This window comes from Erinaceus europaeus, chromosome 17, assembly GCF_950295315.1.
Source record: "Erinaceus europaeus chromosome 17, mEriEur2.1, whole genome shotgun sequence".
NCBI lineage: Eukaryota > Metazoa > Chordata > Mammalia > Eulipotyphla > Erinaceidae > Erinaceus > Erinaceus europaeus.
In genome coordinates this window covers 74,899,124-74,923,310 of record NC_080178.1, presented here as the reverse complement: position 1 = coordinate 74,923,310, position 24,187 = coordinate 74,899,124, and the positions used below count along the sequence as shown (strand labels likewise).

The window sequence follows — 24,187 nt, the reverse complement described above, 5'->3', positions numbered from 1 at the left end:
TAGCACCCCATGGAGCTAGAGGATAAATGCTCTTTTCTTTCTTGCCTTGTGTGAATATATATTATGTATTGCATAGAGATAGATTGGATAGACAGGAGAAGAGACACCTGCAGCCCTGCTCTACCTCTCATGAAGCTGGGGGCTTGAACCCAGATCCTCACACGTCTGTCTTCGTTGTTGGATAGGACAGAGAGAAATAGAAGGGGAAGACAGGAGGGGGAGAGAAAGAAAGACACCTGCAGACTTGCTTCACCCACTACCTGTGAAGTGACTCCCCTGCAGGTGGGGAGCCGGGGGTTCGAACTGGGATCTTTACGCCTGTCCTTACACTTTGCACCACTTGCACTTAACCTGCTGCACTACCGCCTGACTCCCTCCATGGTTTTTTTTTTCTTTTTAAATTGTTTAATATTTATTTTCCCTTTTGTTGCCCTTGCTGCTTTTTATTGTTGTTACAGTTATTGTTGTTGTTGATGTTGTTGGATAGAACAGAGAGAAATGGAGAGAGGAGGGGAAGAAAGAGGGGAGAGAAAGACAGACACCTGCAGACCTGCTTCACCGCCTGTGAAGCGACTCCCCTGTAGGTGGGGATCCGGGGGCTCAAACTGGGATCCTTCCGCTGGTCCTTGCGCTTCATGCCATGTTCGCTTAACCCACTGCACTACCGCTCGACTCCCTACATGGTTCTTAAAAGGTCCCAGTGACTGACTTGAAGAGACACAATTTTCTAGTTGCCCCTGGTTTGTTTTCACCTCTGTCCTATAGGTTCATTTCTCATGAAAGCTATCTGTAAGCTCTTGCCTTAGGCTCCACTTTCCAAACACCACACAGGCCAAGATAGAGTGAAATTCAGTCCCTACAAATAAAAAGAAACCAATCCAGCAGGACAGTGACCATAGATCTGAAAGCACTTGACAAGAAAATCCAAATGATCAGTGAACATTTGAAAGCTATTGCCATAAGTAATTAGATACTTATCCAATCTACTCCACTTTCCAAAAATGATTAAAATCTAAAATATATCCCAATCCCCCACCCCCTTCCCAGCTCTGTCACTTTAAAATCTAAAATATATATATCATTGAGTGTATTGATGATTGCTGTGTAACAAATGACCCCAAAAACATACCAGCTTAAAATAACACTTGTCTCACAGTTTCCATGGGTGTGAAATCTGGGCTCAGCTCAAGATCTCTGGTCCAGGCTGTTTCACAAGACTGTTCTCGAGGCGTCAGTCAGGGGTGCCATCATGTCAGAGTTAGACTGGCACAAGGACCTATTCCCAAGCTCAGCCACACAGCTGCTACACTTTCCAGGCTCTTACTAGCTGCTGGTTAGAGATGTCCATCCCTTTCCCTTTATGTGGGCCTGCCAAAGCTAGCTCAAAGCAAGCAGGCATGGAAGGATGTCCAAGACAGGACCCACAGTCTGTAACCCCTAGGAAGTGACACTGTCCTATCCCTTTCAGTAAAAGCTACTTGCCAGCTCCAGCCAAAACCAAAGGGTATAAATACCGGGAGTGGCGAGTGGGGCCATTGTTGGAGGCCTGTGCAGAGGCTGCCACCACCACACAAAAGGATGGAAAGTAGCTCCTATGTTGATGGCAGTAGTATAAACTGGTTCTATTTCATTGGGAAAGTTTGGCATTTTCTATTCACATTGAAACTATGTTTATCCTACCACCTAGAAACTCTACACTTGGGTATACGCCAAAAGAAATACAGGGACCAGGCAGTGGCACACCATGTAGAGCACACGTCACCATGTGCAAGGATCTGGGTTCAAGCCCCCAGCCCCCACCTGCAGGGAGGATGTTTCAGGAGTAGTGGAGCAGTGCTGTATGTGTCCTTCTGTCTCTTCCCCTCTATCTCTCTGTGTCACTATATCAAATGGGAGGCGGTTAGGAGCAGTGGAGTCATGCAGGCCACTCAATGATAACCCTGGTGGCCAAGAAATAAAAAAAAAAAAAATGTGTACCAAGAGACTTAAAGATGTTTCCAACATAATTTTTAATGTTTTATTTATTAATGAAGAAGAGAGGACCAGAGCATCACTTTGCCACGTGCATGCCAGGGCCCAAACTTAGGGCTTTATGCTTGAGAGTTCAGTGTTTTATCCATTGTGCTATCTCCCAGACCACTAGCAGAATTATTTGTAATAGCTCCAAACCGGACATACAAATGTTCAAATATCCTTCAGCAGTGGAATAGATAATTGTCAGATCCTTCTACAGTGAATACTACGCAACTGTAAAATGAATAGTTATGTGGATGAATATTATAAACATGATGTGTAAGGGGGAGAAAGCCAGACACAAAGAAATACATTATTATTCCAACCATATACATTGTAGAAAACGAAAAATCAAGCTATAGTGTTTGACAACGCCTGCTCAGATAATAAAACTATTGATAGAAAGAAAAAGCAAGTGAGGGGCCAGGTCATAACACACCTGGTGGAACCCACACATCATAGTGCACAAGGACCCGGGCTCCCCAGTCCCCACCTGCAGGGGGAAGCTTCATGAGAGGTGAATCAGGGCTGCAGGTGTCTATCTCTATCTTCCCCTTCCCTCTCAACTCCTTTCTCTGTCCAAAATAAATGAAGAAAATTAAGATCACATTGTTGAAATAAAAAGAAAAAGAAGATGAATAGTTAGCACAAGTCAGGAGATTGAATGTGAGAGATAGCATAATGGTTCTGTAATCTCCAGCACCCAAAGAAACCAGAGCTGAGCCATATCCTTCATGGCACAGAGAAGGAGCCTACTAAGTGAAAGGGGGCATGGCTAGGGCTTCCAGCATTGTGGCAAGCTTCAATTTCTTACTCAAGGGGCAATCACACAGATATTTGTTTTCTGATAATTTACTGTTTTGTTTTGTTTCTTTCCTCCAGGGTTATTACTGGGGCTTGGTGCCTGCACTATGAATCCACTGCTTCTGGCAGCCATTTTTTCCATTGTTGTTGCTGTTGGATAGGACAGAGAGAAACTGAGAGAAGAAGGGAAGATAGAGGGAGAGAGAAAGATAAGACACCTGCAGACCTGCTTCACCATTTGTGGGGGGCCAGGGGCTTGAACCGGGATCCTTGCTCTGGTCCCTATGCTTCGTACTATGTGCACTTAACCTGGTGCGCCACCACCCGGACCCCTGATTTACTGAGTTGCACTTGGGTAATTCTGTGTATCCTTAAGACAGAAGCTACATCTTACCATAAAGAAAGGGTTTGACAAAAACCACACAGGAATCCACACCCTAGTATCCAACCATACCGGATGGCCTAAGTAAGTGCTTTGAGCCTATCAGTCCCTCTTTTTGCCCAGGACTCCTCCCTGTGGAAACCTGTGGGGCCCAGTCCTGTCTCCTTCACCCCTTTGTCCTGCCAAGCACCCAGAGGAAAGTAAGCCATCAGGGTGGTATTTCCAGCTGAGTTTAGCGAACAATAGGGCCATGTTCATGAGAGGAGTCAGTGAGTGTAAGGGGACTGGGGCTGGCCGAGGGGGCCTGGAATCAGGAGTCAAGGTTAGGGGGCCCTTTCAGAGCCATCACTGGAGCTCAGCTCTCAGACTACCCACTTGTCCCGTGTGATTTCCATGAAAAGATGCGAAAATCCTCTCAAACCACCTCCTCCCAGAACTTCAGTGAAAAGGTCAAGGGAATATTCCTCCCTTTTAAATGGAACGAATCTTCCGTGGGCCCAGAAAGAATTATTTATCAGGTGTTCACTGCATGCCTTTACAGGCCCAGCCGTGCTCTGAGGCAAAACAGACAACTTTCTTCCTGAAAGCTCAGTTTATAGGTCAACTTCAAAGCCTTGGGCCTCAGAGCAGGGTACAAGACTACAGTTTGGAAACTGACATCAAAGGAGTGTGGACAGGTAGATCTGATGTCAAGGTGGGCAGCTGCAGGGCTGCAGGAGGTGGCCTCTGAGGATTGGCCTGTCCTCGGTCCTGGGGGAGTTCAGGGAGACATCCCAGAAGTGGCACGGGCTTGCAAACTCCAGCTTCAAAAGTCCTGGGCCACTGCTGGACTTCCTGCTGGGGGCTAAAATAGCAGCCAGGCAGTAAAGCGCAGAAGACTGAGGTGGGGTAGGAAGGATGGCAGAGGACCCCAACCCAGCTTATTCTGCTGAGTCAGGGGAGGGACCATCAGAGTGATGCCATGCAAACTAACCATCATTCTTGAGGGCAAACCAGCATGGGGACTAGTGCTCTGTGTTCCCACGTCAGGGACTCTGCTTAAAGACGGTCCCTTTCAGTCCTCACAAGCACCCCGCTGAGATGGGTTCTTGTGCCCATTTTTCAGAGCAGGAAATGGGTTGCAGTTAATGAAGGTGAAATTGAATTCCATACTCCAGGTTATTACAAAAAACAAACAAAAAAAACTTATAAGGAAGGAAACAGGTTCTCTGGGAGTTAGAGTATAAAACATGTAACAGGAGGCAGGCAGTGGTGCACCTGGTCAAACGCACACATTACAGCACACAAGGACCCAGGTTCAAGCCCCTGGTCCCCACCTGCAGGAGGGAAAGCCTCACAAGTGGTGAAGTAGGGATGCAGGTCTCTCTCCCTCTCTATCTCCCCTCCCCTCTCAATTTCTGTCTCTATCCAATAATAAAAATATTAAATAAATTAATAATAAAGCACAGAGCAGAGGCTGGCAAAGATCTGAGGAAAAGAGAAAGCTGCTCTCCTATTGACAGTCCTTGATCTCTTCCATTCAACAAATCATTAGCGTCTTCTTAGTGGCAGACTCCTTCTGGGCCTCCTTCAGGGTTAACGAACAACATGGTGTCTGCTCACAGGAAGGTTATGTTCTGGTGAGCAAAACAGGCAGGAGCCAGCAAATGAATGAAAGATTCAGAGTACAATGTGCATTAAAGATAGTTTTCCAGTTTAATTAATTTGCCAGAGACAGGAAGAAATCAAGAGAGAAGGGGAGGGAGGGAGACAGAGAGACATCTGCAGCACTGCTTCACCACTTGTGAAGCTTTCTCCCTGCTGGTGGGGGCCGGGGGCTTGAACTCAAGTCCTTGCACATAGTGATATATGTGTTCAACTGGGTGTGCCACAGCCTGGCCGGATGTACATCCCCTCCCACACTCACCCCTGCACCAGGACCTCATTCTGGTCCTCATTCCAAAGTCCCTAATTCTGCCCTGAGAGAAACAGCACTGGTCAAGAAATATAGACACCAGGTCTGAGTGAAGACAGAACCTCAGGCAGGTGCTCTCAAAGATACCAGGGCTTTGCATGACCTAGATTCAAGCCCAGCCCCCACTGCATGCAAGTGCTACAGTCTGGTAGAGCACACGTTACAATGTGCAAGGACCCCAGTTCAAGCCCCTGGTCCCCACCTGCAGAGGGAAAGCTTCAGGAATGGTGAAGCAGGGCTGTAGGTGTTGCTCTCTTCCTCTTTATTTCCCTCTTCCCTTTCAATTTCTCTCTATCCAGAATAAATAATCAAAAATAAAATAGAAAAACAAACAAAGAAAAAACAGTAGGCTTCTTTAAGACTGTCCTGTTTCCAGGAATGCCAAAGAGGCTTCTAAGGAAAACTTCTCTTCCTCCTTCTTTGGGGGCGAATGAGGGAATCAGCATTTCCTCCATGTGTCTCTTTATCCCAGTCAGTCTGACGGGAGCCCAAGAGACAATTAGCAAAGCTTGCTTCTGACCCCCAAAGCCCAGGGACCAACACCTCTCCCCGGGTTTCGTACACGGCAAACACAGCCATGCTGGCAGCTCCCAGGAACTGAGCATTCACAGCTCTCCAGGCACTGTGCTAGGGCCCATTGGCCGCCGGTCCCCCTGGGGTTCTTCAGGCTGTCTGTGAGCATGCCACTTCCACTACAAGTGATTCTATTTCAACTGGCCCAGAATCCACACCCGTAAGACTGCCTTTCCCTCCACCCTCTACTCCCAAGGCAACAGCATCTATGTCACTAAGTGCTGGAGTCAGACCACGCACCCAAACCTCATCAGCTGTTTACTAGTCATGGAAGCATCTACCTGTTTTCTCTCTCGTATGTAGTGTGGGAATACTGATACCTGCAGACTGAGTAGAAAACAAAGACAAAGCTGTAGGGGATGCAGACACCAAAGTTTCTCACTCATGTAGTGAGCTGTGGGTCTTGGAAATCTCCTTCACTAAGCAGATAGGACCAATCAGCCTCTGTCTTGTGACTCCAGCATCATGGGCCTTCTAAGTAGAAACTGAGGGGGAAAGAGAGAGCTGGGGGACCGGGTGGTGACGTACCTGGTTAAGCGTACATAATACAAAGCACAAGGACCAGCGCAAGGATCTGGGTTCAAGCCCTCAGCTCCCCACCTGCAAGGGGGGTGCTTTACAAGCAGTAAAGCAGGTCTATCTTTATCTGCCCCATCTCTCTCAATTTCTCTCTGTCCTATCTAATAAAAAAGAAAAAAAAATGGCTGCCAGGAGCAGTGGATTTGTAAGTGCCTACACCAAGTCCCAGTGATAACCCTGGAGGCAAAATAAATGAATGAATGAATAAAATCTGGAAAGGGGCAGGGTGGTGGTGTGTCCAGTTAAGTGCATGTTACTATGTACAAGTACCCAGGTTCAAGCACCCTGTCCCCACCAGCAAAAGGTGGGGGAGATTCACAAATGATGAAGCAGTGTTGCAGACCTCTCTCTCTCTCCGTAAGTCCTCTTCTACTCTCAACTTCTCTCTATCCTACCAAATGGAAGGGGGGGGAGAAGAAAAAAGGAAGGAGGGAGAACAAAAAGGGAAAATGGTCACAGGGAGCAATGAATTCATTTTTCAGGCACTGAGCTCCCAGCAATAACCCAATTGGCAAGAGAAGGAGGGAAGGAGAAAAAGACTGGCTTTTTGGTGCTTCAGTATGGCTAGAAGAAAAAGGAGGAGTCCTATGGTAAGGGGTCTCCATGGACGGCCCCCACTCCTTTCTCCCTTCCCTTCCTGTAATGCACATCACATAGGGTGACCCCTGGAAGCAGACATTAACAGCAGGAAGCCCTGAAAGGGAGAGCCAAGAAAGCATAGATCAGATTGTATGGAGAGCCAAGAAAGCACAGATCAGATTGTATGGAGAGCCAAGAAAGCACAGATCAGATTGTATGTGAAATTCCCTTGAATTTCCCTCAGAACCAGGCAGCAGGGATCTGAACCAGGCTGCCCCATGATCAAGCTTCTTGGCTGGAGATTTAGCAGGGACACTGGAAGGATCTTTGCTGATTTGTTGAAGCCCCAGGCTGATATCCTAGCTCCTAGGGACAGTTTTGCCTCTGAACTATATAATTATTGGTCTAGGAGGAAGCTGCTTTCTAGATTCAAATGGCTTCTGGAAGCAAAGAGAGACACAAACCAAGAGCAGACCGAGAGAGTGGTGTCTTCAGTGAGCAAACATAACTCCCTCCTTGTCCCACGTGTGGGGAAATGGAGACTCGTGGATGCTACCAGGGCCTCAGGCCAGGGTGGATACAGAGGCCGCTGTCCCAGCTCCCACAGTGAGCAGAACGGAATCAGTTAAGGACTTCGATGTGACTCAGGGACCAGTGGGAAAGCATGTGGGAATGAGCAGTGATGTCAACCCAGGAGCCACCGACAGTACCAATTCCCAGTGACTTCAACCACAGAACTATGGCCCCTCACTCCTCGGTTCCAAAGCAGTGTGAGGGAAAGCGAGTGGCTGAGCAGTGAGCAGCCCCCTTCTCATGAGGACGAAACCCTCAGTCAGCAGATGGAAGCTCTAGCAAGTGCTTCCGCCTCTCCCTGAATAAGCCTTAGCAAAGCTCAGCTGCTAAACCCTTCCTCTGTCCTTCAGACACATAGGCAATATAATCAGAAAGCTTCTTTTCAGGGCCCCTGGGTGCTGCTCCAAACTTGAAGCTCAGCCTCTCTCCCCAAAGCAGGGGCCCTTCTGGGCTGCTCTATAAGCACCCTCAAGCTATCCTCATCTGCATTGAAAGCCCCTTGTTGGACTGTGCCAGCAACACTCCACAGACTCATATTAAAAATGCCCTTTAAAATTCAAAAGCTTTGAACTCAAGAAATACCTCCAGAAGTTTTCATGGAAAGTTCAGCTCCACCAGTTCAATTCACTACACTTAGATGCACCTTTTCAAATAATAGGGAAAAAATGGAACAGGGTCAGAACCAATCAATATGCTTGTTCAAACAGAATTGCGGGGACTGTGATGTGAGCACATTTTGTACGCTGCCTTTGTACCCGTCACTCGCTCTGAAGAAAGGTTTCTTTGCTTGGAGAGCAATGAAAGTGGTAGCCTTTTGAGTGGAGGCGGCAAAGCAGTGGCATGTTTAGTGGACCGGGAGGGGTTGCCACATATCCCCCCCCCCTCCAGCCTCGTCTCTTTGTTCTTTTCATAACAGCACACAACACCCATGGGCAATGGCCTTCACACACCCCAGTGTGTGACGCTGAATTGGTAGCAGAGGGCTCCCAGCATTTGCCTGCTGAGGCTCAGAAATGTGATCTGTGGGTTAGACAAATGATTTGCTGCTTCTCTTGCACCCTTGGTGAGGCTACAAAAGGACTTGCCTTGGAGTATTGCACCACAGTTGGGGGAAGCTGCTTCCAAAGCCCAAAATGGGCTCCTGTGTAGGTGAGCCAGGGTCTGTTTTGATCCCTCTCATTCCATCCCCAGGAACCCCCAGCTCCTACACCCCCCTCCCAACACTCACGTTGAGCAGATGCAGGCTTCCCTGGCCTCGGGATGCAACCCACAGCCTGAAAAGCTCCAGACACCCAATTTAACTCAAGGATCATAGCAGAGGAATGGGCTGGGGGAGTCTGCACCCTACAGCCAAGCAGACAAGTGACTGATGGGGCGCAAGCCAGAGGCTTATTGCCAGGATCTGCCGTAGTGGGCACATCTACCCTGCGCCTCCCCAGGTGCAGAGCTATCTTGGTTTTCATCACTTCAGCAAACGCCCTGGTCGTGCTGAGAATCTGCGCGGTTCAGAAGGCTGGAGTGCAGGTGAGGAAAAGATGACTCCTGGTGTCTGTTTCACACTAGGTCCCAAGATACTCTCTCTCATCGGTTCTTGGTAAAATCCGACAGGCATCCTAGACTTAGCCTGGGCCTGATGCTTGTTAAAACTCAGGCCTGGAAAAGTGCTCTCAGCTTCCCTTTGTCAAGCACAATGGCATTCTTTAAAACTCTGCTCAGATCCTGGGTTCGCCTGCAAAGAGGTGAGACTGGAATTGCTGGGACATACGGAGTTTCCCCCGCACAGTCGTGCCCAGCTGGTGAGCCCCCCACCCCACCCCCTGTTCAGGAGCTGCTGCTGTCACACGCAGCCCCATGTTTCCTCAGGGAACTAGGTGCTCCTGTGGAGTGAGGCGGAGGCTAGGTCACACGGCCTGCTAGGTCACACAAGCCCAAGCTGGGACACACCTTTTCCAAACCGCATATGTTCATCAAGGGACGTGCAGAGGGCCTGCCACACTCTCTGTGGACCACAATTCCTACAGAAGAGGCCACCCCTCATCCCTGTCCACGTACTCTGAACAGTGAAGTTAATTTTTTTTAGATCTTTATTTATTATTGGATAGAGACAGAAAAATTGAGAGGGGAGAGGGAGACAGAGACAGAGAGACACCTGCAGACCTGCTTTAACCCCTTGTGAAGCTTTCCCCCTGCAGGTGGGAATCAGGGGCTTGAACCTGTGTCCTTGTGCACTGTAGTGTGTACGCTTAACCTGGTGTGCCACCAACTAGCCCTCTGAAGAGTGTGGTCAGAGCATCATGATAGTTCTTACTAAGGACTGTATGGATGGAGCAGAGACTGTGACTGGCAGTAAGAAAACCACTGGCATATTTTCACTGCAGACACTACAGAAAATGACACCAGTCATCGGGGGAGGGGGTGACTCAGCCCAGTTCTTCCTTTCTTTCCCTTTCTTTCTTTCTCTCTTTCTTTCTTTCTTTCTTTCTTGCCCAGTACTTTCTTGGGTTTTGCCTTTTCATTCAGTTATTGGGGGGGGGGGGGGTCTTCCCCCATACACCCTCCCTCTTTTCACCTGCCATAGACAATCTCCAAGTAAACCTTCTACCCATGACATCTTTTTTATTCTTTTTAAATTCAAAAAATTGATCACTAAACAGTGATGCCCCCCTTCAAAACACCTCAGAATCGACTCCCCACCCCCTCTGTTAGCTGGAAAACCACTAGACCTTGTGCACACCCTTCTTGGAAATAAAGAACAACTGTTCTAACAACAAACTTGGAAACACACACAGCCCTACACTGAACTGGCCTTGCGCCTTCTGTTTTTAGTATATATCACAAGTCAGAATGAATTAAATGCAAATCCGGTTTGCAATGGTCCGTCACTAACCCGTCTCACTGGAAGAAGCTAGCGGCCTGTGGGCTGGAAGGGGACTGTGGTGGCCCTCCTGCTATCTCGGATTGCAGTCTGCCTGCCAAGCCAGCTTCTCACGGGAGCCCAGAGCAGCACAGCTCCTTGACACGGTGGCTAGGCTGAGATGGGGGACCGGGCCTCTTCCCAGAAACTGCCAAAGCCCAGTCGGAGGCCTGAGCACTGGCATTCTTCTCTTCAACCTCCAAAACCTATCAAGTGTCAAGGAGAAACTTTTCACAGGTGGACACAGGCAGCCTCAAGGACCACTGGTGGGGTTTTCCAAAGGAACGAGAGGAGAAAACAACAGCAAAGCCAACACGGGTTACTCAGGAGAACACAGCCAACACAGAAAGCACAACCAGGTTAATATTTTAATCTGTACATCACATTTCTTTTCTGTTTTCTTTCTTTTTCCTTTTTTTTTGCAAACCATCACACTTTTATTTAAATTAACTTTTTCTCCTGCAAAATATTCATTTCATATTTGTCCCCCCCACACAACAAAATCTTATAAAGGCAAAAAATAAAATCTTATTTTGGCAAATACCATGAAGTCGATACTGGCAGCATATGGAGTTAGTTAAAAATAGCAACTTCTAAATATATTCAAGATTTTTTTTTTTCCTGACCATAGTTAAAGAGAATTTTCTCATTTAAAGTGTGGTTTCACCCACTGGAGTTTTTGTTCCTTTGAAACAGCATTTTCTGTTTGCAGAAGATTATGAGCTTGTGATTTATTTTATTATTATTTTAGAGAAAGAACTGCAGACACTGCCTGGCTCAGCTGTCCCATTCCTTGTTTTGGGCTGAAAGTCAAGTCACAGTCCTGCCTCCAGGTCCCTGCTGGTCGCCAGCTGGTAGGGGAGGTAGAGGCACACTGGTGCCTTTCTGCAAACAGACCCAAGACCAGGGTGTCTCTAGAGTGGGCAGTGGAGAAGCCAAGCTGGGACAGAGTCAGGGAGCTTTGGGTAGATGCCACCCAGCATGGCATTTATTGCTTACAATACAGTAAGAGGTCCTTCCTCTCAGCTTTCCTATATTTCAAAACGTATCTTAAAAATTAAAGCAGACTGCATTTTCCCTTCTGAGGAGAAAGCGTTTATCTCACAGAACCTCGGGAATGGGGTTGGGCACCACACAGACCGCTGTCCCAGAACCAAACCCGTTGGCCAAGGCACAGACTTGGGCTCTGAGCATCAACCAGGGCAAGTCTCAGCTCTCCAGAGTCGCTCAGCAGGCTGGACAGGTCAGGGAACGGTGGAACCCTCACCCACAGCACACGCCAAGCAGCCCAGTGCTGGACTCCCAGAATCACATCCTCAGATCCAACCTTCACCTGAGTTCATCCGCTGGTGGGCTTCCCTCCCCCCTGACTCCCACCTACCACTTGCCACCCCAGGGGGTACATGCAGTTCCCCTGGTCCCCCCCATTTTCCCTGCCACTCAGCCCTTGAGGTGAACATTATAAAATATATTCTGATTCTAAAAGACAGTCTCCGTATTTTTACAAGTGTGTATCAAAAGTGCCTTTGCCAGGTGTAAAAAGGGAGTCTGCACCAAGACGAGAGTTGGGGGGCGGGGTGGTGGGGCACGGTGCCGTGGTGGCCACCCCTTCCTCCATTAGGAGCCCCTGCCTGCGGGAAGGGGTTTCCTTGGGGGTGGGGGTGGGTGGGAAGAAAGTTCAGTCTTCTTGGAGGAAACTGGTTCCATGGGAGCCTGGGCTCCAGCTGTCACCTCTGCACGCCGGCCGAGTCACGGGTCAGTCACTGCCTGGGCTGGCAAAAAGCACAGGAGATGATGAGAGGCTGGGCGACCCCTGCCCCCAGGCAAGAGCCGGCGGCGGTAGGCATGTCTGAATAAGAGTGTCATGAAATGGCGAGCTGACAAGACAGAGAGCAGCGGGGCAGGGGGGGCAATGCGGCCGCTGTGAGAGACCCTTGGCTTCAAAGATTCACTCTCCCTCTGTCCCACCACCACTTCCAGGAAGCCCACCGGATATGTCTGGCCTCTAGACTGGATCCCTGTGGCAAGAGGAGCTCAGGACTTGGGTCTGGCCCTGCCAGAGGACGCTGGGAGGAAATGTGGGAGTGCCTGCTCTCTTAGTGAAGTGCCAACCTCACAGCCCACAGGCCCCAGAAGCAGGGAGGAACTTCCTCTGCGCCACCACCCTCAGACCTACAGGAGGAAGACTCCACATCCGGTGTGGCCCCAGCAGACCTGAGTGGGGGAGCTCGCCTGTGGGCTGCCAGAGCTCTATGCCCGCCTCCTCCGGCCCCAGTGGGTAGGGCTTTCCCTTCCCCCCTCATGCTGGTAGCATCTCTGTTCTCTCCTCTGAGGCTGCAGGTGGGGTCAGAAAGCTCTCCCCACACACAATCTCTCCGTGGCTCACTTCACTTCCTTCTCCACAGACATAGAGAGCTCAGATGAGTCTACAGCTGGTGATGGACAACCAATGGGTCTGGCATGGGTAGATAGCAGAATGGTTCTGCACAGAGACTGTCATGCCCAAGGCCCCAAAGTCCCAGGTTCAACCCACAGCACCACCATAAACCAGAGTGGAACAGTGCTCTGGTTTAAAAAAGAAAGAAAAGGAAAACACAGGAAAAAAAAAAAGAAAGAAAGAAAGAAAGAAAGAAAAAGATATTGAAATGGCCCAGGGGCTGGGTGGTGGCGCACCTGGCTGAGTGCACACATCGTAGTGTATAAGGACCCAGGTTCAAGCCCCTGGTCCCCACATACTAGGGGGAAACTTCTCAGGCAGTGAAGCAGTGAAGAAGACTCCCTCTCTCTCTACTCCCCTTTCCTCACAATTTCTGTCTCTGTCTGAAATATATTAATTTAAAAAAATTGAAAAAGAGTGTGGTCCAGGAGATGGCAGAGTGGATAAAGCACTGGACTCTCAAGCATAAGGTCCTGAGTTCAATCCCTGGCAGCACATGTACCAGAGTGATGTCTGGTTCTTTCTCCTCCTATCTTTCTTATTAATAAATAAATAAAATCTTTAGAAAAAAAAATTGAAAAAGAGCAAAGGGTTCAAACTTGGGCTGCCATCTCAGGCCTCTGAGCTCCTGTCCCTCATCTGTGAAACAGAGTGAATGTCTTTTTGTTATCTTTCTTTCTTTATTGGATAGGGCCAGCCAGATAATCGAGAGGGGAGGGGTGATAGGGAGAAAGACACCTGTAGTCCTGCTTCACCACTTGCAAAGCTCTCCCCCCACAGGTGGGGACTGGGGGCTTGAACCTGGGTCCTTGCACATTATAACATGTGTGCCTAATGTGAATATCTTCAAGGGGCTGTTGTCTGACTCAGAGAAGAGGCTTAGTACAGTGTCTGTCTGACACACTGCCAGTCACCGTCAGCTCCAAGAACACAAGGACAGGCTGGGATGGAAGCTGCAGGAGTAGTGGAGCATCAGGGAAAGGACTGCTGGGGCTGCCCCTGGCCCTCTCCCGTCAGGTGAGCAGTTGGGCTTATCACCAGAACGCCGCTAGAGACTAAACCCAGGCAGGCCTCCTGACGCCTTCCTGAAGGTCACAGCGACTCACTGGCTGCTCACGCAGCACCAGGACACTGAGTGCCTGAGGACCCGCCTCGAACAGCCGTGGCAGCTGCCCCGAGGTCTCACCTTTCTCCTCCCTCCTAAGCAGCTTGAGTGATAAAAAGAGGAGCCCTCGTCCTTGCTCTGACCCCAGAGTGAGTGAGCCCTCTGCCCTCGCTGCACCTCAGCTTCCCCTCGGCTTCCTTACGGGTGAAAACATGGGGCTCTCATTCTCATTTCTTGATTTCCTGGGCCAAAGAGCCTGAAAGGCTGAGATCTAGTCCTGCTTCCCCATCTCCCACCTCCCCCCCACCCCCAGGTTGGCAGTCTGGCCACTCTGGTCCCCAGGGACATCGGGCTTCCAGCTGGGCGGGATGGCAGAGGAGCCCTCGGACTCGGTGGATGGGAGTCACTGAGGACTGGGTTCCTAGAAATCACGAGCGCCCACTGCCTGGGGACACGGGGGCAAGGGGTCCCCAGCGGCCGCTTTGCCAGGGGAAGGGAGCATGAACGGTGGCACTACAGTCACTTCAGCCAGAGGGCGGAGGGGCATGCTGGGCACTAGGTGAGCGGTCACACCAGGCAGGGCTCTTACTTGGCAGATGTTAGACAAAGGTGTAGTGGAGTCCGTTGCTTAAGGGGGGATAAGGTGGCACCGTCCTGGAGGACAGCGGGGCTTTAGGCGGGAGGAGAGCCAGCTGCTGTGCTAGACGGGCACACAGGAATTAAGCGGTGCGTTAAGGCCCTCGTCCAAATGCCCCACCCAACGGGGCAGGGGCCAGCTGCCCACTCCTAATGTCTGGGGTGGGGCCACTCATCCATGGGGACTGGGCGGGAGGGGCCTGGAGTCCCCAGGTATGATGTCCCTGAGATGGAGAAGGGATGCAGTGAGGAAAGGCTGCAGCGAAGGCCACACAGTGAGGCGGTGAGAGGGGCACAGGGGCTAGGCTTGGGCTGTGGTCAGAAGTTGAGGATCACAGGTCCCACCCACACAGGTAGAGCCAGGACTGGCCAACAGGAGACTTTTTTTTTTGCCTCCAGGGTTATTGCTGGGGTTCGGTGCCTGCACTATGAATCCACTGCTCCTGGAAGCCATTTTTCCCATTTTGTTGCCCTTGATGTTCTTGTTATTGTTGCCACTGCTGTTGTTGTTGTTGGATAGGACAGACAGAAATGGAGAGGAGGGGAAGACAGAGGGGGGAGAGAAAGACAGACACCTGCAGACCTGCTTCACTACCCGTGAAGCGACTCCCCTACAGGTGGGGAGCCAGGGCTTGAACCGGGTTCCTTATGCCGGTCCCTGTGCTTTGCACCACGTGCGCTTAACCTGCTGTGCCACCGCCCAGATCCTTCTTCTTTTGAAGGGGGTTTATCACCGGGGCTCAGTGCTGGCACTATGAATCCACTGCTCCTGGCCACCACTTTTTCCATTTTATTGGATAGGACAGAGAAAAATTGAGAGAGGAGGGGGAGATAGACAGAGAGAGAGAAAGATAGACACCTGCAGACCTGCTTCACCGCTTATGAAGCAAACCCCCTGCAGGTGGGGAGTGGGGGCTCAAATCTGGATCCTCGCGCCTGTCTTTGCGCTCTGTACTCTGTACTCTGTGTGTTTAATTGGGTGCACCACCACCCGGCCCCAGGGAGGCGACTGATGTGGTGCACCTGCCAGAGCCTGGGGTACCAGGAGAGGGGACGCCAAGCTGCCAAGATGGGTCACAGGGGGCCTTAGTGTCACAAGGAGGAGGGGTTGGCCCGGATGAGCCATCTGGTCACAGAACGCCACAGTGACGACCTTCTGGTCCACTCAGGGGGAGTCAGGGCAGCAGAGATCTCAGGGACTCTGCAGGCTCAGGGCATGGGAGACAGACAGCCAGATTCCACTGAGATCCCAGACCCCCAACTCCTTCCTCCACCACTGCTCCCTGGACCAGACTCCCCAGGCCCAGTTACTTTAGGGCACTATAGGCCCTACCCTGGTTACTTCTAAAGCCTCTCTGGCCAGGCTTAAAGAACTGGTGGGGACCATGACCATGACCATCCCCTCCCCCAGAAGGCCCAGAGTGTGCCTGGCCAAGACACCCAGTGGCCTTTGTGGCTGCCTGTGTGTGTGAGGAGGGGGTGTGGGTGTAGGAGGAGTCTGACTGAGGAAGCCTCCCCGCCCACTGTGTCATGCTCCCCCGTGGGCTAGTAGGACACTCTGAGAAGGTGAAAAGTGGCTCTGACTTTCAGACCTGAGCCGGGTTCTAGGGAGGGCTAGAGCAGACCCCGTTAGCACTAACGGCTGCCCTGTCCAGCCCCCTTTACGCCCCCTTCGCCTCCTGTGGCCAGAAACCTCTCATCACAGGGACCTGTTCTCAGCTGTCAATCTCAGAGAAAGGTGAAAAGCAGCACCACGCTGGTGACCCCCTCACCCTCACCCGGCCCATCCTGAGCTCCCGTCCTCTTCCCTGCACCCCAGCCCTTTGCCACCCAGCCCGCTCCCCCTCACCATCCAAGCCCTGTGCCGTCCACCGGCTAGGACACACCAGTGGCCTCAACTACTGACGTCTGTTTTCCCACTGACCAGCCAGCCAGCCACGCCGGACCCTGAGCCTCACGGAGCCACAGGCGGGAGCCGGTCGGGAGGCTGGCGCCCGAGGCCTCACCTGCCACCTGCTTGCTGCGCTGCGAGGCCTCGGAGGCCAGGGCGTAGGAGATGTTGATGACGCGCTCCTGCTCCTGCAGCTGTGAGTCCATGTCCGCCACGCTGTTGTGGTCCTGGCCTGCCGTCGGCTGCAGGTTGCACATGCTGTGGGGGGTGCGGAGAGCAGGCCGTGGGTCCCCCCTCAGTGGGGGCAGGTCACCTCACGGGGGAGGGGTCAGATACAAAATGGCACACTTTGTCCTGAGGTGAAGGAGCAGAGACCAGTTTTGCTTCTCTTTCCCTCTTTAAAAACATGTTTTTATTTATCTGTTATTGGATAGAGACAGAGAGAAATTGAGACGGGAAGAAGAGAGAGAGAGGGGGAGAGAGACAGAGAGACACCTGCATCCCTGCTTCACCACTGGTGAAGCTCTCCCCCTGCAGGTGGGGACTAAGGGCGTGAACTCGGGTCCTTGTGCACTGTTGAGTGTGCCCATAACCAGGTGCACCACCCACCACCTAGCTCCTGCTTTTCTCCCTTTTTCTTTTTCTTTTTTTTTGGAGGGATGTGTGTATATTCAAAATCAAAGACCTTGAGACAAGAGCCTCAGCTCTATGCATACAGTCCAGCTGTGAAATGGCTAATCCAGTCTGCAAGGAGGATCTCAAACACCATCTACTATTTCTGGGGCTAGGAGACTTAGAGGACAGGAAAGTCACTTCCTAGGGCCCACCTCAATTTCTTCTTTCCTCCCTTCTTCCATTCCCTTCTCTTCTCTTTTCATTATATAGCAGCGGAGAGGAGAGGAGGAGAGGGAGAGAGAGAGGGAGAGGGAGAGGGAGAGGGAGAGGGAGAGGGAGAGGGAGAGGAAGAGGGATCACAGCAACGAAACTTCCTTCAATGCAGTGAGGGCTCAAGCCAGCATCGCGATGGCAAAGCAGCACACTACCCAAGCGAGCGATTTTGCCAGCCCACAGTCTCAGTTTCCAGAGAAACATCAGGACAGGTAGGGGCCCTGGCTCTGCCGAGGCTGGGAGGGTCATCTTGGAGCAGACCTCCTCTGCCACCATGCTCAGCTCTGCACACTTGCCAGGGACAGGGGGCACGGGGCATGGAATCCCCCTCCCACTTCCCAGACATTCACTTCAGGGCTTCCCAGGGGACCCAGGCGAGTTTCCTTGATGACCTGAGTGCCAGCTGCCCCCTGCAGCAAGCAGGGCAGACTTGGGTTGGAGGCCTGGCAAACACACACCCTCATCTGGCCACGAAGGCCCCTGAGGGACCAACAGAACCTGGGAGCGTGCAGGCTGACCTGGAGCGAGCAAGGATGTTGCGAATCTTCTCTGCCTTCCGGTAACGTGCCTGCAGCTCTTCCAGGCTGGGTGGCTCTTCCGGATCCAGCTCCACATAGCGCTCGGGGATGGGGACCTTCTCAGGTTTGGACAGCTGAGGACCGGGAGAGGTGCAGGAGAGGCTCAGGTGTCTGGGTCTGGGGCTTATCCCCCTTCTCCTCCCATGAAGAAGCACACGGAACCCACACAGGTTAAGTGACATGTTCAGGTCACTGGGACAGTTCATTGCGGAGTCAGGCCTACACCAAGGTCTGGCTCAGGAGCCTAAACTCTGGTTGTTTTTGTTTTTCTCCAGGGTTATTGCTGGTGGCCATTTTCCCCCTTTTTTTCCTTTCTATTTTTATTTGACAGGACAGAGAGAAATTGGGAGGGGAGGGGAGGGGAAAGATAGGCACCTGCAGACCTGCTTCATTCACTGCTTGTGGGGAGGGGGGGACTTGAACCCGGGTCCTTGCGCATGGTGGTATGTGCACTTAATTAGCACCACCGCCCAGCCCCTGGGAGCCTCAATTCTTCCTCCCATACCAGACAGTCTGTCAGCCAAGGGAAGGGAACCAGGCCAGCGTGAGTGTCTTAGAGCCATCCTAAAGGCCCTAGGTCGCCTGACCACTGCCAACCCCGTAGTCACCGACCCCGAGAGACCTGTCCTGGTTCTTTCCTCTGCCCTGGGTACAATTCCCTTTACTCCACTGCCACTTTCTTTAAAAAAATTAATAATCTTTATTTATTTATTGGATAGAGACAGCCAGAAATCTCGAGGGAAGGGGAAGCTAGAGAGACAGAGAGACACCTGCAGCCCTGCTTCACCACTCACAAAGTATTCCCTCTGCACATGGGAACTGGGGGCTCGAACCTGGGACCTTGTGCATAGGAACATGTGTGCACAATCAGGTGTGCCACCACCTGGTCCCTCCACTGACACTTAAAAAAATATTTTTATTTCTTCATTACTGGATAGAGACAGAGAGAAATTGAGAGCGGAGGAAGAGGCAGGGAAGGAGACAGAGAGACACCTGCAGCCCTGCTTCATCACTCACAAAGCTTTCCCCCTGCAGGTGGGGATCAGAGGCTTGAACCCAGGCCCTTGTGCATTATAACATATGCATTCAACCAGGTGTGCCAACACACGGCCCCTCCATCGACACTTTCTTTTTTTTATTATCGTTTTTATTTTATTTTTAATTTCTTTTTACTGTTGGATAGAAGCAGAGAGAAATAGACAGAGGGGCAGGAGACAGACACCTGCAGCCCTGCTTCACCACTTGTGAAGCTTCCCCCATGGAGTTGGGGCATCGACACTTTCTTATCCTTCCAACCTCACCTCCAGATGCCCTCCTTGACCTCCCTACCCTGCCCCCCCCCCCCCGGCCCATTATTCCCTTCTATTTTCCTGTCTGTCCCACCACTGTGTCGTGCAGGGGCCTGGTGGATGGATAGAGGGCTGACTGGAACACGGCTGGGTGGTGGATGGATGGATGGATTCTCATCTCGGACAGCTCCTCTGCCCAAGAGGAGGCAGCTGAGCTCCACTGCTCTCTGGAGGAACCAGCCCTAGTTCCTCCCACCAGTCTCTCCTGTGAAGTCGGCAGCAAAGGCGGCTCAGTAGTCTTGCTTGAGCTAAGTAGGCCGAAGCCAGCTCTTCCTCCCTGGACTGCAACAAGGCAGTAAGCCAGGCTGGGTAGCCACTTCTAAGAAAGCAGGCTCAATCCAGTCCAACCCAGGCAAAACCTGGAATTAAATTTAAACCCCTGCAGATTCTTTTATCCCAGGAGAGACGGCAAAAACTAAGCTCTCTGTTATTTCCAACCAGGGCAAATCCAGAGGGAGGAGGCAGATTACATTATAGCAGGATCAGGCTAGAGATAAAGGAAGACCTCCCGCCCCCCACCTGGGCTGGCAGGCCAAGTGGGACACTGGAAAACACACCTTCAGGACAGTGTGCGGGAGCTGCTGTGTGAACCTGAGACGGCACTGAGTGTGGACTGTTTGAGAGAGACCAGAGGGAGAATGTCTGGGGGCGGGGGGGGGGGGGGAGACCAGACTCATTCTCCCCGGGAGCCTCGGCCAACTCCAGAGCTCAGCAACTCCAGATATCGGCACCCCTATTTGTTCTAGTGAAGTCTTCATGCAAACACTTTTGAGCTGTCTGTGGGCCAGACCACAGTTCATCTGATAGTCTCCATCTAGAGAATATTTACGGCGCACCTGCCACGTGGCCCCATCTGGACAAGGCGCACAGAGGAGAGCCACAGGTGCACATCCTCTATAGAGATCCAGGCACCGGGCCTGTCATGGTGCGTTTGCGCCACCAGAGGACGCCGGATGAACTCAGACCAGAAAATGCAACAAGACCACTAGCCTCCACCGTGGTGGGAGATTTCACTTGGTATTTTCAAACTTGACCCCCCCCAACCCCAGGTCCCCCACGTCTGATTGCCCTGGTCCACTTTAATGGTCAAGTGCAAGGCCAACTTCTGCTTGTTTTTGTCATCACCAGGGCTTCATAGTCCTGAGTTGTTTGGTTTTGTTTGTTTGTTTGTGTGTTTTGCTAGAGAAAGAGAGAAGGAAAGAGGGAAAGAAATGGCTGCACCAAAACTTCCTCCAGTGTGGAGGGCGCTGCACTGAACCTGGGCTGTCCGCATCATGGCAGGAGGCACACTGTCCTTGTGAGCTCTCCTCTGGCTCTCGCCCCCTTGTTTTCCAGAGAATGATAGCCAAGGGGCTGGGTGGTGGTGCACATGTTACAGTGCACAAGGACCCAGGTTCGAGGCCCCGGTCCCCACCGGTAGGGGGAAAGCTTTGCGAGTGGTGAAACATTGCTGCAGGAGTCTCTCTTCCTCTCTATCTCCTCCTTCCCCTTCGATTTCTGGCTGCCACTATCTAATAAAGACGGTAAAATGTAGAAAAATAAAACAAGACCCTCAACACGGGCCTACTAAGTGGTAGGCCCTGTGCTCCTGGCCTCTGACCACTGCTGATGCTTCTGGGAGCATGGTGAGTCACTTAACCCTTACCAGCTATTTACTGTCAGGGAAACTCAGGCAGAGAGCCACGACGGCCCAAATTACTAGAGTGATTTGCATCTGTACCACAGTGTCTGGGCTTGTTATTCACTCAAGCTATTAATCCATTCAGCCCCTGGGCCACACTGAAGCTGAACCTTGTCCCCCTCCTGAGACAGTGTTCCGATGCCACTGTAAAGGTGGGTCAGGCTAGGAGCCCCAAGGCTGTGCCTCCAGGGAGCGGGCACCGCGGAACCCTGCCCTCACCTCTCTGCTGATGTCCAAATCATAGTCTTGTGGTTCCAGGTCCAACTCAGTGACAGGCATGGCCTGCACTTTCAACCAGCCATTCTCTTCCTTGTCCTTCTCTCCCCCTTGGATGGCCCGGTCCAGCAACTGCAGGTCAAAATCCTGCTCACGCTTCCACTGGCAACAGAACAAGAGGGTTACATGTAGTTACATCCTGACTGCAACATGAGCCCTCATGGGCTCATCATCAAGCGGGTCTTGCCGGCCCTGGGTATGCTTTGCAAAGTGGGTCTACAGTCCCTCAGGGAAGGCCTGCCGTCCTAGCACAGGCAGCATTTCTGTGACACTGAGGAGGGCTGCTGGGTGCTGTGGCTCCGTGTAACGCCAACGGGGCCAGACCTGCCCTTCCACGTAGCCTGCTTGCACACTGTTGATTTTCCCTGACCTGGAACACCCAGAGGGTTCAAACATAACCCCCCCAGACTCCCCCCAGGAAACAGGTCTAAGATCTGAGACTTTAGTCTCACAGTGGTCCAAGAGGGTGACCCCAAAACAGAAACTAGGGCAGAGTTCCAGAAAAGAATTTGTTCTTTCTGTGGTCCAGAGCTCATGAAAGGGTTTCTAATGTGATTTTTTTTCCCAATCCAGAAATAATGGAGTAAAAAAAAGTCCTTTGAAGGCCTGGGAAGGACATGGAGTAGCCAAGCATGTCTCTGGATACCGGAAACAGAATGCACCTAGGGGTGAGGACCCTGTACCCACAGAGGGGCTGCAGGGTCAGTGTGAACACAGCCACGGACCAGAAAGCAGACGACCCGCCGGGGACCACAGCATCTACTTAAGGCAAATGCACTTTCTCTAACTTAGGGGGAAAATCCAAACCACAGAAAATTAAAGTGCTAAGTCAAATGCAGTGTTTCCAATGATGGCCCTCTCAGCATCGACTCCATAATAAGTTCTCTTAGTAGAGGGAGTCTTAACAGGCTGTTTTTAGCTCACACACTGCCATGCATGAGGACCTGGGTTCAAACCCCTGGTCCCTGCCTGCAGGAAGGAAGCTTCATGAGCAGTAAAGCAGTGTGTTGCAGGGTTCTTTCTCTGTCTCTGTCTCCTTCCCTCTCAATTTGTCTCTATCCACAAAAAAAAAAAAAGGAGGAGTTCACTAGCAGTGGGTTTGTTACACAGCACCAAGCCTCAGCAATAACCCTTGAGGCAATTAAAAAATCTGTTTAAAAAAAAAGAAGAAGGGGGTCGGGCGGTGGTGCAGTGGGTTAAGCGCATGTGGCGCAAGGCGCAGGGACCGGCGTAAGGATCCCGGTTCGAGGCCCCGGCTCCCCACCTGCAGGGGAATCGCTTCACAGGCGGTGAGGCAGGTCTGCAGGTGTCTATCTTTCTCTCCCCTTCTCTGTCTTCCCCTCCTCTCTCCATTTCTCTCTGTCCTATCCAACAACGAATTGTGTCATCAAGGGCAATGATAATGACCACAACGAAGCTACAACAAGGGCAACAAAAAGGGGGGGGGGAAATGGCCCCCAGGAGCGGTGGATTCATGGTGCAGGCACCGAGCCCAGCAATAACCCTGGAGGAGGAAAAAAAAAAAAAAAAGAAGAAAATAGGGGCTGGGTATGGTGCACACGGACCCAGGTTCAAGACCCCAGTCCCCACCTGCAGGAGGAAAACTTCACGAGTGGTGAAGCAAGGCTTCAGGCGTCTCTCCGTCTCTCTCCTTCTCTATTTCCCCCTACCCTCTTGATTTCTGGCTGTCTCTATCCAATAAATAAAGATAATTAAAAAACTTGAAAAAAAAAAAAAACTAAGCACAATTACTTAGCTTCCTTGTCACCTGTGCCCACGTCCTCACGGGCACTCCATGCTGAGCAGGCTGTGGTGATGAGGGGACAGGCTCAAAGCAGAAGTCAAGCAGAAGCTTCTCCCTGTCTGATCACCTTGTCCCTCCCCTCAGCCACCTGCCTCCCAAGGCTCCAATGCTCTGGTGTCCCCTCAGACCACCTCAGGTCCCCAGTCGGCAGCCATGCCAGCACATTTTCCCCATCCATGCACAAGTGACCCACAGGACTCCAGACCAACGTATCCCTCATGGGTGGTGCTTTCCCATCACAGGATGAGAGGACTCAGTCATCAGAAATGAGTCTGATGATTCACAAAGAAAACGTCCTTACATGCTCACGAGCGCCCCAAATGGGGTGAGTCCTTATTTAAGCCTTTGCCTGACTGTCTCCGTGTACAGAGAAGGTTTGCTTGACTCCACAGTGTGCGCTGAGGAAGAACCACGCCAACCCAGCGTCAGGGAGCAGCATGTTTATTGGCTGATCCAGAGACTCACACAAGCCTTTTGTTCGTTTAAAAGAGAAGAATTACAAGGTATGCAAATGACGGTTTTAAATAATCTCTCTACACTGGATACATCAGGTTATAAAAGGTGTTATTCCATATGACAGTCACTTATAATGCTTAAGCCTGCTGCTTTGCATGGTAAGGGTGTCCTAGGTCTTTCCTCTTTGGTGTCTAACATCTATATATTGCTGTCCTGTCCAGTGTCTTTTTTTTTTTTTTAAACAGAGCACTGCTGAGCTCTGGTTTATGGAAGTGCGGGTTTCAAACCTGGGACTTTGGGGCCTCAGGTATAAGAGTCTCTTTGCATAATCACTATGCTATCTACCCTCACCCTCCAGTCCAGTTCTTCAATTCCAGGAAAAAACATAAAGGTTTTCACAAGAAAGTGTGGGAAGGAACTGGAGGAGTTATAAGTAAACTGCTTCAGATTTGGTAGAATCTATTCAAATGTGCAACTTCTAAAGTCTGTGCCTGTTGTCCTGGGGGGTGGAAGCCAAAGAACTCCCTAACACCCTGACTTCTGCCAGTGACCATCTCCTGGACAGCAGGCTGGCGGAGCCTTTTGGGCCAGTGCTGGGGGTGAGAGGACTCTGAGTCGTCTCAGTGCATGGAGGGGGCAGCAGAAAGATGAGGCAGTGTGGGAGTGTTTGCTAGGCAACGGCAACAAGAGCTGTTGCTATCCTGAGCCAGGCACA

The 24,187-nt window shown here is 51.3% G+C and overlaps 1 protein-coding gene across 10 annotated transcripts in view; it reads right to left on the bottom strand.

The window, feature by feature from the left end:
- Window positions 1–10,725: 10,725 nt before the first annotated feature.
- PLEKHA7 (pleckstrin homology domain containing A7) overlaps window positions 10,726–24,187 on the bottom strand; it is a 262,522-nt gene continuing 249,060 nt past the window's right edge. For 7 of the 10 annotated variants that reach the window (XM_060177093.1, XM_060177086.1, XM_060177088.1 and 4 more), the window contains 5 exons: window positions 21,156–21,314; window positions 17,847–17,980; window positions 16,556–16,698; window positions 14,503–14,613; window positions 10,726–12,143 (listed from right to left, as the gene is read on the bottom strand). In XM_060177093.1, the coding sequence (XP_060033076.1) occupies window positions 14,513–14,613; window positions 16,556–16,698; window positions 17,847–17,980; window positions 21,156–21,314 (537 nt within the window). In that variant the 3' untranslated portion in view covers window positions 10,726–12,143; window positions 14,503–14,512. The remainder of the gene's footprint in view (window positions 12,144–14,502; window positions 14,614–16,555; window positions 16,699–17,846; window positions 17,981–21,155; window positions 21,315–24,187) is intronic. The other 3 variants (XM_060177089.1, XM_060177090.1, XM_060177091.1) reach the window with 2 other exon arrangements.